The sequence below is a fragment of the Lachancea lanzarotensis genome, scaffold LALA0S12 (assembly GCF_000938715.1).
Source record: "Lachancea lanzarotensis genome assembly LALA0, scaffold LALA0S12, whole genome shotgun sequence".
NCBI lineage: Eukaryota > Fungi > Ascomycota > Saccharomycetes > Saccharomycetales > Saccharomycetaceae > Lachancea > Lachancea lanzarotensis.
Window position 1 is genome coordinate 131,660 of NW_019212890.1, and position 16,948 is coordinate 148,607.

A 16,948-nucleotide genomic window follows, 5' to 3' on the forward strand; every position below is an offset into this window, starting at 1 on the left:
GGGGTGGGTAGTTGATTTTTTTTGGCTGATGACTCTCACGCGAAAAGTAGTAGAAATTCTTGGCTCGCATTGCGAGGGCGCGACGTTGTGAGATTGACTAGGGCTGAAAGACTGTGCTGTAACGATTACTTGTCAGCGCTGAGATCTGCGTGTTGGAGTGTAAAGTAACGCTCTAGGTATATCAATATAAACGCTTATGACAGTTTGGATAATGGAAAACATCGTCAATAGTGATATAAATGCTTAAAGGGCTCATTGTTTTCCTTGATAGAAGAGCTGTTGAGATTCATTTTTGGTTTACAAGTTAGGATGTGGGAATTCTTGAGAAGAAACCTGTATTTGGCTTTTATGTGTCTCGGCAGCCGATGGTATTGACAATAAACTATCAAAGTCACGTGATACGTGATGAAGACCTAAACGCTTGGGCCAGTGTGTGTGCTTTGAGTCAATTCTGAATAGTACGGTTCAGCAGATTTCACCATCCGAGTGAGACGCACGGAGGTGGAACATACATTAGTTTGTCTCACGGGAATACAGAGATGTAGAGTCGGTGATTTGAGATATGTGGAGATGTTTGTCCTTATAATTGAGGTTTCCCAAAGTGTCTAATCCTAAAGTCTTTGCTATTTTCAACTGTGGGTCTCAAAAAGAACTCCAGCTTAGCGGTATGTACTCGACTTCACTAGAATATGCGTTCCGATGTCATCTTTTATCCATAGTATCAAAACTTAAGGTCACGTTAATCATGCTTGAAGTGCCTTCCTGGGCTCAATCCATACTCTACAGCTGTTAATCGCCTAAACACTGAATTGTGGTTCATTTTCCCCGCTGCTGATACCTTGCTGACTTGCTCATCGATGGGTTGAGTAGGGAGTCTTGCCAATTCGCATTACAACAACGGTTTTGATGAGATCCGAATTGTCAGATTTCGGGCCGCTCCTACATTTCAAACAAACGCCTTTGCGGGCCCGTATGTCAGGATTTTTATCTCAAGAAGAGGGGAGATGTTTCGAACATCATAAGGCTAAAGAGTATATTTCTTCTACTAACATAGTTCAAAGATGCACAAACATATCAGAGAGACCATATGTTACAAATGGCCAATTGGAATACGAAGAACTAAGCCGCTCTGTTGAATGCCTCATTCTGGCAAATATAAGTAGCGTTTTTCGATCGCAGTAGGGTTTTGTAGTTGAAGCAAGAGTCAGAGCCTACGTATAGAAAACAATGGAATGACGGCAGCTACGATGATCCACATATTTCCACATTAAAGAGGGCCTTTGCCGTCCAAGGTGAAAAGATAGTAAGTGGAAATCACATCAGTATTCACCGTAATCTAATCGAAGTTAGTGATACATTCCCTTCACTAAGTCGTAGCATGGCATTCCATCTAATGCTCATCACCTCACAACATAAAACGAATCAGTGAACTAAATGCCCGACGAGAAACAGAAAACAGTGAAATTGGAGACCAACAGTATTGCAAAGGTGCAATCATCAGAGGACATCGAATGCACAGTGATTAACCATTCGTTTGTTGCACGATCGCACTACGATTGCCTGAAAGTTTCCACCAACTCTACAACTTCAAGTCATGCTGGCGTTTCCCGTAGTCTCGGCGGCTAATCCGATCCCTCCCGCTTCTCTTTTATACCCACACAATCTAGACAAACACTCTCTTAGCCGCGCTATTCTGTTTTTGTGGACTATTCCATAAAGTTCCAGAAAAATCAAATAAATTGGGTTACCCGGCACATACATTGCTCATATATATATAATCAAATTTTTTCTCAAAGCTGTAAAGGACGCATAGTGGAAACGATTTTTCCAAACTTGAACAGCTACACTTACCTTTGCTCACCTTCGGGACATCAAAGGTGGTATTATAAGTCGCTAAATAGCTTCCCAAGACACGTACACATCAAAAAATGCTAAGTGCGAAGTCAATTTTCCGCAACTCGGCGAACCCAGTTCGCCAGTTCGCGCGTATGAACTCCAATAAAGTGCAGGGCCAAGTTATCGGTATCGATTTGGGTACCACTAACTCTGCCGTGGCTATCATGGAGGGTAAAGTGCCCAAGATCATCGAGAACGCTGAGGGTGCCAGAACTACTCCTTCGGTTGTGGCGTTCACAAAGGATGGTGAGCGTTTGGTGGGTATTCCAGCTAAACGTCAAGCCGTGGTGAACCCAGAAAACACTCTGTTTGCCACCAAGCGTTTGATCGGACGTCGTTTCGAGGACATCGAGGTGCAAAGAGACATCAAACAGGTGCCTTACAAGATCGTCAAGCACACCAACGGTGATGCTTGGCTTGAGGCCAGAGGCGAGACTTATTCGCCTTCTCAGATCGGAGGTTTTGTCCTCAACAAGATGAAGGAGACCGCCGAGGCCTACTTGGGTAAGAACGTCAAGAACGCCGTCGTCACCGTCCCAGCTTACTTCAACGACTCTCAGAGACAAGCCACCAAGGACGCTGGTCAAATTGTGGGTCTCAACGTGCTACGTGTGGTAAACGAACCTACCGCAGCCGCTTTGGCCTACGGGTTGGAAAAATCAGACACCAAAGTGGTCGCCGTCTTCGACTTGGGTGGTGGTACTTTCGATATCTCCATCTTGGACATCGATAACGGTGTTTTCGAAGTCAAATCCACTAATGGTGACACCCACTTGGGTGGTGAAGATTTTGACATTCTTTTGCTAAGAGAAATCGTTCAAAACTTCAAGAAGGAAAGCGGTATCAACTTGGAAAACGACCGTATGGCCATTCAAAGAATCAGAGAAGCCGCTGAAAAGGCCAAGATCGAATTGTCCTCTACCGTTGCCACCGAGGTCAACCTACCTTTCATCACCGCCGACGCCTCCGGCCCTAAGCATATCAACATGAAGTTCACTAGAGCTCAATTTGAATCTCTAACCGAACCACTAATCAAGAGAACCGTTGACCCTGTCAAGAAAGCTTTGAAGGATGCCACCTTGAGCACTTCTGATGTGTCTGACGTTATCCTAGTTGGTGGTATGTCTAGAATGCCAAAGGTTGTGGAGACCGTCAAGTCTCTTTTCAACAAGGAACCTTCCAAGGCTGTTAACCCAGACGAAGCCGTTGCTATTGGTGCCGCTATCCAGGGTGCTGTTTTGGCCGGTGAAGTCACTGACGTTTTGTTGCTAGACGTTACCCCATTGTCCTTGGGTATCGAAACCTTGGGCGGTGTTTTCACCAGGTTGATTCCAAGAAATACCACCATTCCAACCAAGAAATCCCAGATCTTCTCTACCGCTGCTGCTGGTCAAACCTCGGTGGAAATCAGAGTGTTCCAAGGTGAAAGAGAATTGGTCAGAGATAACAAGTTGATTGGTAACTTCACTTTGTCTGGTATCCCACCAGCTCCAAAGGGTGTTCCTCAAATCGAGGTCTCTTTCGACCTAGACGCTGATGGAATTATCAACGTCTCTGCCAGAGACAAGGCTTCCAACAAGGATGCTTCCATTACCGTTGCCGGTTCTTCCGGTCTTTCCGAGTCTGAAATTGAACAGATGGTTAGCGACGCCGAGAAGTACAGAGAGCAAGATGAGACCAGAAAGAAGGCTATTGAAACTTCCAACAAAGCCGACCAACTTGCTAACGACACCGAATCTTCTTTGAAGGAATTCGAAGCCAAGGTTGACAAGGCCGAAGCTCAAAAGGTTAAGGACCAGATCACCGCTCTAAGAGAGGTTGTTGCCAGAGTGCAGGCTGGCGAAGAAGTCGATGCCGAGGACTTGAAGACCAAGACCGAGGAATTGCAAACCGCTTCCATGAAGTTGTTCGAGCAGATGTACAAGAACGATGCTTCCAGCAACTCTAACCCAGAGGGTGGTGAGCCTAAGCAGTAAGTGAGATAGCCAGTGCGGTGCTATGCGTGCGTGCAATAACTATCACTTAAAACATTCTCCTGTTCCTCCTTACGTTGAACACTATAGTATGGAAAACCTACTTGTATAAGCTTGTAAATAGATGTCACAATATTGTGCGAGAGGTTTACACCGTTCGCATTTCGATGAAGACATAATTGCATGGAACTGATAAAAAAAATGGGTTAAACCCAGTGCTCTTGTTAGCTAGCAAAGACGCATCACGTGATAATGTTAAATTGGATTCAACCTCTAGGAAATCGTAAAGATTTGTTATACATTATTTACTACACACAGCTGTGATCAACGATAATTTGAGCTCAAAACCAGCGCACTTAACCACTATACCATGGGAATCACCGTTTCTCCATTGACAAGGATCATCTCTTTATCAGGGTTTCTGGCCCTTGGATTTCTACTGGTAATACTGAGCTGTGCCCTTTTTCACAACTACTACCCTCTTTTCGATAGTATGCATTTTTAACCGATACAGGAGTAAAACCGCTACAAACCAAGCCTTTGAATACTAACGGGTCATTTTTTCCTTCTAGTTCTTCTATTTCTGGCAGCCCCAGTGCCTAATGCACTTTTCAGCAAGCGCAATTTCGATTCGAGCGATTTTATGAGCGATGCCAGTGGCGGCGTCGAAGATGTGGGCTACTTTTTCACCGGACTGCTTGTTACAAGCGGGCTGGCTTTGCCTACGGTGCTGTACCATTGTCAATTGATCAATCATTACAGCTGTATCATGAGCACACTTGGGGGTGTCATTATCTATCTTAGCATAGTGGTGTTTTCCTGGTTTTTCAACGCTGGTTGGGATGACGAGGAAGACGGAATGTTTGGCTACTGATGATCTGAACAAATAAGCAGTGTTAAATAATAAAAAATGTGAGTTCTATAACGACACCTGCCATTGATACTTGGAGCTCTCCGCGAGGCAAACTGAATATGGCTATTTAGATAGTTAAAAAAGGTCTTACCCGGATTCGAACCGGGGTTGTTCGGATCAAAACCGAAAGTGATAACCACTACACTATAAAACCAAACAAGTTAGGTGCGTCAACACAGATACTCAATCTAGCTATAGAGAAAAGTCATATGATCGATGGTCGGAATTGACGACGGGTGTACAATTACAAGGCTGACATTAGTGTTGTTCGGTCATTAGCTGAAGATTAGATAAAGGTGAGAACGATCTTCCCGGGTGAGGCAAAGAGTTCACGACATACCTCACTCGATGGCGCTGTGCACTGGCTTACAAGAAATAATCAATATCACTTTGTACTAAAAACCGTCATAACAAACTGACTTCCAAAAGCCACTTACGCGAAGCATGGAACCACTTTCGACCAAATACCAATAAGAAGATCGCATTGGAATTGAAGAAGTTACACACGGAATTTGGTCAAAAAAGAAAGCCCGTACAAACAAGATGCTTTAGTCACGTGATGAATGGCTACGATGACGGAAGTTTTATCAATAGTGTCAAAAGTTCGATGCAAATCGGTTTCTATTCTATATCAACGGACTCAAGATGACTTTTCCGATTACGATGACTTGTAGAAACTCAAGCAGGCCATAAATGGTGCAATGCTAGATGGAAAACTCAAAACCGGCGAAAAAGAATTCATGTGTTTGGTGCGCAGCTCAACACGCGAAATCTTTTCAAAAGGTGGTAACTCATCTCATTTCTGTGACTGGATGAAATGAAAGGAATATAACTTTGAGTCTTCGAAAGGCTCAACCCACACACCTAGTACATTAGCACACGTGACCCTTGATATCCTGCCTAATTATTATACATCGTCTCTGATCTCTACAAGGAGAAATTGTACTGAGGAACATGATCTCAACCACAATGTAGTGAAACCTTTCGTGTTTACGTATGCGAATCGAGCGGCTTGAAAGCCTCAACACAGGAGCCGAAGTTTTGGTGACTGGTGCTGTATAAATTAGCGTTGTAGCACATTTATAATATATAGACTGCAGGATAGGTGGTACATAATGTCAGAACCTGAATATGTAAATGCATTCGCAGAATGGCAAGCCGATGACCTGATGCAGAACTGCTTGCATTGCCAAACAAAATTTACTTTTCTGGTGCGAAAACATCACTGCAGATGCTGCGGAGGTATTTTCTGTGCCAGCTGCAGCGATAAGTTTCTTTGGTATAATCGACGCAGGCTAAAAGTAGTGCGTCGACAAGATGATTTTGAATCGGCAGAATTTCCGCCTCATAGAACATGCATCTCGTGCAGCGAGAATCTGGTGCAAAGGAGACTAGTTATCACGAAATGGGGCGATAGAAACGCATCGTCATCGCGGATCGCAGTGGACCGGTCAAACCCACAGTCGCGATCGGAATCTTTGATGGCAGAGAGTAGTGCAGACCGTCTGGTAAGTGCCCCAAGCTCTTCTTCGGCTTCATCTCTCCAAACCAACGAAGTGGTCAAAAACATCACCGTGGCAGAAGCTACACGGAAGGCAGATTTGGATGCCGATCGCTGCCCGATTTGTAACAGCGATTTAGCCAAATTGACAGATTTACAATCAGTCACTCATATTCAGAACTGTGTGCGGGCTGCTGAGCTAACTCAGCAGCATCATCACCACCAGCATCCGTCAATCCCGGGGAATACCGCTTCAATGAAAAGCCCGGTATTACAGAATAGAATGTTGGTTTACGTCGTCCCTAATACACCAGACGCATTGTCTAACGCCGACTTTGAGTATCCAGAATGCCCCATATGTTTTGAAGAAATGAAGGGTGGAGATAAGGTCGGACGTCTCGAGTGTTTGTGCGTATTCCACTACGATTGCATTAAAGGCTGGTTCAGGAAGAAAAGCCAGAAAACTAAAGCTAGTTCTTCCGGGCTTGTCTCCAAAAACTTTTGCCCATTACACGACGCCGTGTTTTGATATTCTGTTAGCTTATAAAAAGGTGTTTATTTGTCGGGAAATAGTGTTATTGATTGTTTGCAAGGGAGCTACACCGGTCTGGTCAACTGCTTTGCAGTTTTGTTCTATTTTACACGAACAGGTCTCTATGTGCAGCTTGTGTTGTATTTTCGCGCTTCCTTTAGCTAATATCCACATCACTATAGAGATCGCTATCCAGATCTTCAGGAACGTCGCTATAACCTTCTTCGTCACTTTCCGATGAATCGTTCCCATCACTGGCACTACCTGCGCCTTCCACACTTTCTCCTTGCTCTAGTTGTTGTTCTCTTAACTTTCTTCTTTCCATCTTCCGCTGTTTTTTGGCATCCTTAACTTCATTTTTCTTGGCTAGATTCGCCTCCTGCTCCTTGCGTCTTTCCTCCTTCAACTTCATACGTTGTGCATGTCTCTTCTCCAAATGTCTTATTTCCGAATCTGTCTTTTTAACGTAGGTGTGATGTAGGACCTTGCCCGAACATATGCCTTCTTCGATTTTTACAAGCTTCAAAGTCAAACGAGGTCCGACTTCAGTAAGCTTGATGGCCTTTTTGCGTGGTAAAGGTTGTTCAATAAGAGCTTCGCCATTGTTGTCATTGCTAACAGCTTCGGAAGACGTTGCGGTAGGTCTAACAGGAGCTTGGCCCTTATCCATAACTTTGACAATAGAGTCGTCTTCGATCTCACTTTCTGATGTGTAAGCTCCTAGGTCGTGGTCCAAAATGAGCGATGCAATATCATCTTTTCTGTGAAGATTAGGAACGGGCTTATTTAGCTTGTTTTTGGCACGATACAGCCGTTTGATGTTTGAAGAAATGTCGACTTCTCTTACGTCGACCGCGTAATGACGCATGCTGACTTCTTCCGTTACAGGATCCTTGTTTATCATGAAAACCCTGTTGATCGAGCTCAGCTGCGTCCTAGCTGGGTTCAAAGGTGGAAATATATTCTGGAACATGGAAATGATAACTTTCTCGACGTTTGCACGTTCTAAGACATCGCTGTTGCGGTCTTCTTTATCGTCGCCTTGTTCTTTAGGCTTCACACCGAACCCGTTCAGCACGAGCAATGGTGGATTCATAACGTCTTCTTTGCCCAAAGTGCGTGGCCTCTTCATGAATTTTTTCACGTCTCTCCCTAGCGAGTAATCCAGAACTTGATATGTGATGGTAGGCCCGTGTGGAGTTCTGGCCATCTTCAACGATACATTACCAGTTTTCTCGCTTTGCGTGAACATGAACAAGTGTGACACACCCAAAGGACCGCACATTACTACGAAATCTTTGAGTTTATTCGATTTACGCTCCTTCAACTTGATAGCCGTGTGCGGTTGCATTATTTGACGAAAATCTTTGACCAGTTGGTTCAAAGAATGGTTTGACATCGACGTTTGTCCCACACGGATTACCATGGACTTTGGTATTTTCTTAGCTTCCTCAACATCTGGCTTAACATGTGTTCTACTTTTTTGTCTCCGTTTCGCCATTGTGCCTTTCAGATATGTGTGTAAATACTGCTTTATTCTTTACTTCAACGATGCGATGAGGTGCCCGATGCGATGAGATGAGTCCAATTGGCTTGAATTTTTTACAATAATTTTTCACCGTCAACAATAAGACAAAACTTGAGCGTCACACTCAAGATAAAGGATAAAATCGAAGAAGAAGAGGTGAACAGACTCTTCTATAGCTGTGGAAAATGGTTGGAATGGTTTACGGAAAGTGTGGAAATTTAAGGAAAAATCAACAGTGCACGCTGAATTATTTTCCCCGATCCAATGCACAATTAAAATGCTGGAACTCATATGTTGGTCATATGTGAAGACACTTGACAAGAGCAAAAGAGCGTGAGCAATGGGCTGTTTAGGTTCGATATCCGTTATTTACGAATATTCTCGAAGGGGTTCTGCATTCTAAGCTATCATATTTAATTCGGGTGTCTTCTCAAATCTCAAATTAAAATTCAGGGCCGTAGATTTGGTTAGGGCAAAACGTGTACTAAGGAATTCATTGAAAATAATAGTTTTAGGATTTGAAGATAAAACCAGGCTTCTTTGTCAACTTTCCTGACTTATTACAATGCTGCTGCCATGCTGGATTGGTGTCATCTGGTCGATCATCTACCCGATCATCTAGTCGGGTCGCGACTAGAAGACACTCCAAGTATTAACATATTGAAAAATTTCTGGCAAGCGATGAGCTAGCTCTTCACGTTCAAGCTACAGAGGAACAGCCCAGTTATCTTCACACAAGCCCAGTAACGAAGCCCATCTTATTCTCAAACGGATAGAAAATGGTTAACAAAATAGTCAAGAAAAAGTCGTCAAATTCGGAGTTGACTAGCCTCGCAGACAAGATACGCCAGCGTGCACTGGAACGTCAATCCGCTGGCAAGACATCGCAGCACGACAGTGATAACCAGGAGAGTTCAGCAGCAGGAAGTCGAAAAGATGGAAGCGAAGACGAGGAACAGGAAAAAAAACAGGAACAGGAAGAAGAAGAAGCGGAGGAAGGACCCCAATTTGAATCTTTCAACCAGCTCAAATTGGTCCCAGAACTACTGGAAGCATGCGCCACTTTAAATTATTCCAAACCAACACCAATCCAGGCAGCCTCTATTCCGCCAGCTTTAGAAGGTAAAGACATTATCGGGTTAGCTCAAACCGGTTCCGGTAAAACAGCGGCTTTTGCAATTCCAATTCTAAATCAACTGTGGCACGACCAGCAACCCTATTATGCGTGTGTCATGGCACCTACTAGAGAATTGGCAGCACAAATCAAAGAGACGTTTGACTCCTTGGGTGGTGCTATGGGCGTCAGAACAACGTGCATTGTCGGTGGTATGAGCATGATCGACCAGGCCCGTGACCTCATGCGCAGACCGCACATCATCATCGCCACTCCAGGTAGACTCATGGACCATCTAGAAAACACCAAGGGATTTTCGTTGCGCAAACTGCGGTTTCTGGTGATGGATGAAGCTGACAGATTGCTTGATATGGAATTTGGGCCTGTCCTCGATCGGATTCTGAAGGTGATCCCCACCCATGGAAGAACCACCTACTTGTTTTCCGCGACAATGACGTCCAAGATCGACAAGCTTCAGAGAGCCAGTTTGACCAATCCTGTAAAATGTGCAGTTTCCACCAAGTACGAGACCGTGGAAACTCTAATCCAAGCTTTGATGGTTGTGCCTGGCGGTCTTAAGAACACTTTTCTGATATACCTGCTCAACGAGTTTTTGGGTAAGACTGTCATCGTTTTTACGCGAACAAAAGCAAACGCAGAAAGAATATCTACACTGTGCAATCTGCTAGAGTTTAGTTCTACTGCGTTGCATGGTGATCTAAACCAGAATCAAAGAACCGGAGCGCTTGACTTATTCAAGGCAGGAAAAAGGGCCATTTTAGTGGCAACGGATGTGGCAGCAAGAGGTCTAGACATTCCCTCTGTGGATATTGTGATCAATTATGATATACCGGTAGACTCGAAATCCTACATTCATCGTGTAGGAAGAACGGCCAGAGCTGGACGTTCAGGAAAGTCCATCTCTCTTGTTTCGCAATATGATCTGGAGTTGATTTTAAGAATTGAAGACGTTTTAGGGCTTAAGCTTCCGAAAGAAAGTGTTGATAAGGCCGCGATTATGGCTTTGCGTGATACCGTGGATAAGGCGAATGGTGAAGTGGTGATGGAGATGAACAGAAGATCAAAAGAAAAAGCATTGAGGGGCAAGGGCAGAAACCACAGAGGCAAATCAAGAGATAACATGGACAGAGAAGAGCAGTGATGCTCTGAGTATACCTACGTTTAAAAATGCATTAATTTCAATTTTTTTTATTTTATTAACAGCTATCCGCTCGTAAGAGCTAGATGGCGTTACAACCAGGGGGAACTAGGTCGTGCGTGCCGGCTATGCTATTTTTCTGGATCTCGCAACGTCCGCGTCGGCGACAGCAGCCTCGTACTTTTCGATTGCCAAATGTAAGGAATCCAAGACCGTTTTCAAATAAGCTCTACATTGATCCACTAAACCATCACGAGTATTGTTCTCCTCTTTCTCCACCTGACTCAAAAGAGTCGTAATCTTGTCCAAGCACTGTTTCAAATAATTGTAAAGCTTTTTTACGGCTGCAGCCTGTCGTGGCTCACCGCTTTGAAAGTGTATGTAAAAATGCTTCAAAAACTCACAACATGTGCTGTGAAGTACTCGACAACTTTCGAGCAAATCTGAGGGTAGCAGCGTCTTGACTTCAGGAGCATCACCCACAGAAGTAAGGCCTGTTGTGGCGCCGAGAACCGAGCCGACATTTGAGGTTTTCGCTTGCTTGGCATTGATTTTTACTGCGCGTATTACATTTTGGTTCACTTCGTTATTGATATTTCCATTGTCCTTGCTAACTTCTGTCAAATCCATAGACTTAGTTAGTGTGTTCAAAACAGTGCTTACTTGATTTTTTATTTCTTCCCCACCCAGTGCTAACCTTTCCGTACCACTATCGTTCAAATGTGAATCCCTGTCGACGGCTTTCCGTTGCTTCACCTTGATTTCTAGGTATTTCGCCTCCTCTACATCCTCAAGGTCGCTAAACAAAAGTTCATCCCTTTCCTCCTTGTCCACGTCTTCTGCCATCAAACTTATCCTCGAATACTCGTTTTCCAATGATTTTATCATTTTCTGACTCAACCGATTCATGCCCTTTAATATATCAACAACTCCATCGCTGTTTCCGTTGACATCGACACCTGGTATCATGGTGAAATCCGGTCTATTGCCTCGACGTTCTGGATCGTCTTGGTTATTACCCTCTAAGTCTAAGAGTTTCTTTACAGGATGTTGGAGTAGTTTGTCGTCCTTTCTATCAAATTCCTGGTCGAGGGTTAAATAACGATCGATAATCAAATCACCACGGTCACTCTGCATGATGCGCTCTCCACGTAGTTTCCTGAAAAGCTTGGACGAGAAAAATCTTGCCCAAAATTCCTGTTCTTTGAAGTTTTTAGGAACACTGTCGTCGTACGCCTTTTTGACGATAGGGTAGGTCTGAAATATTGTCACAATCTTTTCGCGCGAGACACTCACGTTCACCTTGTTGTCAGATGAGGCCACTGGTTTTATGGTCGATAGTACGTTGTAAGGTCCACTCCTCTGGGATGTGGTGAGTGCAAAAGCGCGAAGTTGAGGGACTCTTGTCGACCAGAATTCGTCAGGTGGTAGACCTGCATTAATGACCGCTTCTTGAAAAGTTCGCATCAAGGTTTTGTTTTCTCTTAGAAGTGACTGCTGCAGCTTCAGGTTGGCGAGTAGTTTATCCCTGGATAACGAATCGTCTAGGGTTGAAGTGTTGATTAAGGGTATTGAATCTGAAGTTGCTGCCGCCGCACTACTTTCTTTGCGCATTTTTTCCTCATGAACCTCTTCATCTTTGTAACGTGCAATGATCAGTTGTAATGTGTCCTTGATGTTTGTCATGACGGTACGGTTATTAAACGAAAACACATGGTTGGGCGCACTGGGCTTGATCTCATTGCCTTCATTATCCTTCCGTTTTTTCGATTCATCTACCTTTCCTATAAGTCGCAGCATCATCTTTTCGCTTGAAGCCGGCGTTGCCTGCAATTTGTCCACACTATTCAGCACCACCTTATGCGATTTGTCTCCATCAGTAGATCTCCATAGAAGTTCTGCAGGGGAAGCATCTTCGTTGATCGTCAAAATACCTGATGTTTTTTTGAAAACCGCTGCTCCTGAATGAGACATCTAAATCAAACTTCAAAGATGCCGGAATACAGAAAAAAACACTGGCAAAAGTCTTTTTCTTTGTGTGTTCAGCTGTAGATCGAATGTGAAGTTTCAAATTCGAAATTCAATGCTATTATCCCGAAAAGACTCACGTCTTTTGTCAATTAATAAAAAGCCGCTTGTGAACTTCACAACTGCTCTAAAGTCACGCTAGCGCAGGGTTTCCTTCCGTTGCAAACCAGGTATTTAAGTAAGCTCTTACAGGCATCGATTTTTGAAGCTTGAAATGGCCTACGAATTATTCAAATTCGATGAGTACTTCTAAATTATTCATGAGTACATTCTCGAATCGCGTTCTACGGGAAGCTTCATAAGTTTAATTAAAAATTTTCCTACTCATCGACCTAGAACTTAGCTGTCTCTACAGTCAAAATCCAACTCTTCTAGCCGAGACTCAGCGATTCCATTACGATCAATAATGTCTCCTATTGTCGGTATTGCATTTGGTAACACTACGTCTTCCATTGCGTATGTTAACCCCAAGAACGACGTCGACGTGATTGCAAACCCTGATGGTGAGCGTACTATCCCATCGGTTCTGTCGTACGTTGGCGAAGACGAATACCACGGTGGCCAAGCCCTTCAGCAACTTGTCAGAAACCCAAAGAACACGATCATCAATTTCCGTGACTATTTGGGCCTTTCGTTTGCTGACTGTGACGCTTCCAGAAGCACCACGGGCGCTCCATTGGTCGAAATAGATGGAAAAGCCGGCTTCGTAATCACTAGAGGCGATGGCAGACAGGAAAATCTGACTGTGGACGAAGTTGTGTCTAGACACTTGAACAAACTAAAGTTGGCGGCTGAAGACTACATTGGTGAAAAGCTTTCCGAAACTGTCATTAGCGTTCCAACGAACTTCACAGATGCTCAAAAAGACGCTCTTCGCGCTTCTGCCAAGAAGGTCGGCTTGGAGGTAATCCAGATCATCAACGAACCTTCGGCTGCGTTGTTGGCTCACTCTGAAGCTTTTCCTTTGAAAGATGACTGCAACGTGGTTATTGCCGACTTTGGTGGTGTAAGATCCGACAGCGCTGTAATTGCTGTGCGTAACGGCATCTACACCTTGTTGGCTACTGCTCATGACTCTAGCCTTGGTGGTGAGAACCTAGACCAAGAACTTGTGGAGTTTTACGCTAAGGACTTTCAAAAGAAGACCCAGACCAATCCAAGAAAAAATGCAAAGTCCATGGCTAAGCTTAGAGCCAACGCCGAGCTAACTAAAAAGACCTTGTCGAACGTCGCCACTGCAACAATCTCTATCGACTCTTTAGCCGATGGTTTCGATTATCACACATCCATCAACAGACTAAGATACGAATTGGTCGCCAACAAGGTTATCAGCAGGTTTACTCAGTTTATCGAGGATGTTATCAGCAAGGCGGAATTGGATCCTCTAGACATCGATGCCGTTGTCCTATGTGGCGGTACGTCTTTCACTCCTAAGTTGAGCTCAAACCTAGAGTTCGTCCTTCCAGAATCAGTGGCAATCTTGGGGCCACAAAGCAAAGAAGCCACCAACAACCCTAACGAGCTTTTGGCCTGTGGTGCTGCTCTTCAAGCCCAGCTTCTTTCAAACTACGATGCCGACGAGTTGGCTCAAGCTTTGGAACCCGTCGTCATTAACACTCAGCATCTAAAGAAAGCCATTGGTCTTGTGGATGCCAAGGGAAATTTTGTTCCAGTGTTGAAGGCTGAAACTTCTTTCCCAGCAAAGAAGAGCATCACTTTGAAGAATGCCAGCGGGGATCTATTGATCGGCGTATACGAGGGTGACCATCACATCAAGGAAACAGTAGCTGAGCCTGCTGCTAAGGGTGAGCAAGATGACGAGAGCGATTGGTCTGATGAGGACGATGAACCCGAAGTCATCAGAGAAAAACTTTACACGTTGGGCACAAAACTCATGGAACTAGGCGTCAAGGGTGTTAATGGTTTGGAGTTGTCTTTCAACCTCAACGACGCTGGTGTTTTGAGAGTCGCGGCCAGAGACCTAAAGTCTGGTAAGGTCGTGAAGGGTGAATTGTAAGATAATTTTGCCGATCTATAGAATTTTCTAAAAGACGATACAACAAAGCAGTTCTGGTAAGGCAGATCTATCTAATAGTGTCAGCAGTTCTTTGGAGTGATATCTTCTCAAAGACTCCTCTGACATCGTAGATAAGTACAAACTCTCCGATTTTCAACTTTATGCGCAGAGAGCAAGGCTTTGCAAGGATTTTTGAACTGCTTAATGAACCTCTTGAAGTCTGTCAACAGAGCACTAAGACCATTCTCACCATATACTCATGAATTGAGCAGTGATAGCGATGAGCTTGCTGGAATTACGTATATGATGACATAGGATCGAAGACGTTGATCATACGCAATAATGTTGATATCTCAACGTCGTTGTTCAATCTCACAATCGGACAGGTCTCTAACCTCTTCCTTATTCATCAAAAATGACACAAGGACAGCAAAGGGTTTTCATACTAGGTTTCGGATCTATCGGGGTTCTTTTAGCATCTCAATTGCAACGGAACGCTCAGATCTCAGTTGTCCCATTACTAAGGTCAGAGAAACGGTTATCCGATTTCGAGAATCTAAGAAATACCACCAGCGTGAAGTCACTTTTTTTAACCGGTCAACCGACTAATGAGGTCGAATTTACGGGGGCTACGTGTCCTGAGCAGTTTCCTAAAGATTGGAAAATTGACAACTTGATTATCACCACTAAGACGTATCAAACAAAAGAAGCTCTGGAGCCGTATATGAAGTTCATCCACCCACAGACCAATGTTATGCTGGTACAAAATGGTCTGGGTGTTTTGGAGGTGCTAAATAACGACATCTTTTCGGAATATAAGCCTAACTTATTCCAGGGCGTAATTTCTCATGGTATCTACCAAACATCGGGGTTTTCATTCAACCATGCCGGGTTCGGTAATCTCAAGATCTCTAGATTGCCCAGTGGTGACTCAGATGGGATTGTACAATCCAATACATTTGTGAAGAAAGATGCAGAGAACAATTCGTTGCTGCAAGTTTTAGTGCAGCCGGAGTTCGTGAAGGCATTGAATGTGATGCATTTAACGTACCAAGAATTGCTACTGGGGCAACTAGAGAAATACATGGTCAATGCTTGTATGAATCCTGTGACATCGATTGTTGACTCTATTAACGGGGATTTGAAGGATATTGCAGCACCAATTTTTGACTTGATCATAGCAGAGTGTCTGGAAGTCTTGAAAATAGCCTACAAGCCTTTGTTCGATTACAAGCCGCACGATGCAGATTATCCAAGCATCGATGTAATTGGAATTCTTGATCACAAGAGGTTACTCAACTTCGTTTTGAAAATCGGTTGCGATCTAAATCGTAACAACAGCTCGTCCATGAGGCAAGATGTGATCAACTTACGGGATACAGAGGCGGAGTATATCAACGGATACATCGTGAAGCTTTGTAAAAAATTGGGATTGGGTCCCGAGTACTATAAGACTAACCAAACCATTGAGACATTGGTGAATCTGAGATTGGGACTCAACAGAGTGCGTGCTGCAAAGGGAAGTGATGCAAAATGATACAAGGAGACAGTCGGGAGTCGCTACGTGACAATGTAGTACAAAGTGATATATATACATATTATAACATGAAGTAAGAGGGCTTCTTTGTTGGAATCAGTGATACACGACAGGAGCTGTTGCCATTGTCAGCGCATAATAAAAAAAGTTTGTAGCTTGTTTGGCTGGGTGTAAACGGGTGAAGCTGGGCATAGGTGAGAAAAAAGAATTGCATTCCGTATGATTGCATGTTTTGTGCTTGGCGTTTTGTAGTCATGAAATTTCCGGTTTCCTGCCTCGGCACATCTCGTAAAGTGGTAAATGACGGTTTTGGAGGAGGTTTTTAAAGCTTTAAGAAAATCAAGCGACATTTCAAATAGAAGTAAAGCTCAAAGGTTCAAATATACGCACATCATATATTACTGTCACGTGATATATGTCAGCGACAGGAATTACTTGTAAATGAGCAACCAACTTAAGGGCTTCCAAATCCTTTACGCTACAAGAAATTTTATTTTAACGAGAAACCTCGCTTACAAAGTTTAGACACACCTTCTCCAAAGCAACTAATATGCGGAGACACGAAAGGCAAAAGTGATTTGGGCCAACTAATTTTACAGGCCGCTTACCATACTTCAAGCCCGTTAATTACCCTAAAACTGCTAAGTAGAGCACCTTTAAAGGTAACATAGTTTCTTCTCGACTAGATCCGCTGAAAACCCTTTGATTCTCGAAGATCACTACACACGAAGAACGATTTCGAAAGTACCC

At 43.8% G+C, this 16,948-nt stretch overlaps 8 protein-coding genes and 1 non-coding gene across 9 annotated transcripts; 6 read left to right on the top strand and 3 right to left on the bottom strand.

Annotated features, from left to right (window-relative positions):
- Positions 1-1,928: 1,928 nt before the first annotated feature.
- On the top strand, positions 1,929-3,872 carry SSC1 (LALA0S12e01420g1_1; the record flags this gene model as incomplete). The annotated part of the gene is made up of 1 exon (XM_022774510.1): positions 1,929-3,872. The coding sequence occupies one exon, from the start codon at positions 1,929-1,931 to the stop codon at positions 3,870-3,872; it is 1,944 nt and encodes a 647-aa protein (XP_022630753.1).
- Positions 3,873-4,239: 367 nt separating this feature from the next.
- On the top strand, positions 4,240-4,743 carry VPS55 (LALA0S12e01442g1_1; the record flags this gene model as incomplete). The annotated part of the gene is made up of 2 exons (XM_022774521.1): positions 4,240-4,360; positions 4,442-4,743. 2 exons carry the CDS (start codon positions 4,240-4,242, stop codon positions 4,741-4,743), a joined length of 423 nt encoding a protein of 140 aa, XP_022630754.1.
- A 121-nt stretch (positions 4,744-4,864) lies between these two features.
- On the bottom strand, positions 4,865-4,936 carry LALA0_S12e01464r. Its single transcript has one exon. It is a non-coding gene; the product is annotated as a tRNA-Gln (tRNA).
- Positions 4,937-5,897: 961 nt separating this feature from the next.
- PIB1 (LALA0S12e01486g1_1) lies at positions 5,898-6,812 on the top strand (the record flags this gene model as incomplete). The annotated part of the gene is made up of 1 exon (XM_022774532.1): positions 5,898-6,812. One exon carries the CDS (start codon positions 5,898-5,900, stop codon positions 6,810-6,812), a length of 915 nt encoding a protein of 304 aa, XP_022630755.1.
- Positions 6,813-6,972: 160 nt separating this feature from the next.
- LALA0_S12e01508g (LALA0S12e01508g1_1) lies at positions 6,973-8,316 on the bottom strand (the record flags this gene model as incomplete). Its single annotated transcript, XM_022774543.1, has 1 exon — positions 6,973-8,316. One exon carries the CDS (start codon positions 8,314-8,316, stop codon positions 6,973-6,975), a length of 1,344 nt encoding a protein of 447 aa, XP_022630756.1.
- Positions 8,317-9,122: 806 nt separating this feature from the next.
- On the top strand, positions 9,123-10,619 carry RRP3 (LALA0S12e01530g1_1; the record flags this gene model as incomplete). The annotated part of the gene is made up of 1 exon (XM_022774554.1): positions 9,123-10,619. One exon carries the CDS (start codon positions 9,123-9,125, stop codon positions 10,617-10,619), a length of 1,497 nt encoding a protein of 498 aa, XP_022630757.1.
- Positions 10,620-10,742: 123 nt separating this feature from the next.
- Positions 10,743-12,590, bottom strand: TFB1 (LALA0S12e01552g1_1; the record flags this gene model as incomplete). The annotated part of the gene is made up of 1 exon (XM_022774565.1): positions 10,743-12,590. The coding sequence occupies one exon, from the start codon at positions 12,588-12,590 to the stop codon at positions 10,743-10,745; it is 1,848 nt and encodes a 615-aa protein (XP_022630758.1).
- A 460-nt stretch (positions 12,591-13,050) lies between these two features.
- On the top strand, positions 13,051-14,661 carry SSZ1 (LALA0S12e01574g1_1; the record flags this gene model as incomplete). The annotated part of the gene is made up of 1 exon (XM_022774576.1): positions 13,051-14,661. One exon carries the CDS (start codon positions 13,051-13,053, stop codon positions 14,659-14,661), a length of 1,611 nt encoding a protein of 536 aa, XP_022630759.1.
- Positions 14,662-15,076: 415 nt separating this feature from the next.
- PAN5 (LALA0S12e01596g1_1) lies at positions 15,077-16,198 on the top strand (the record flags this gene model as incomplete). Its single annotated transcript, XM_022774587.1, has 1 exon — positions 15,077-16,198. One exon carries the CDS (start codon positions 15,077-15,079, stop codon positions 16,196-16,198), a length of 1,122 nt encoding a protein of 373 aa, XP_022630760.1.
- Positions 16,199-16,948: the final 750 nt, after the last annotated feature.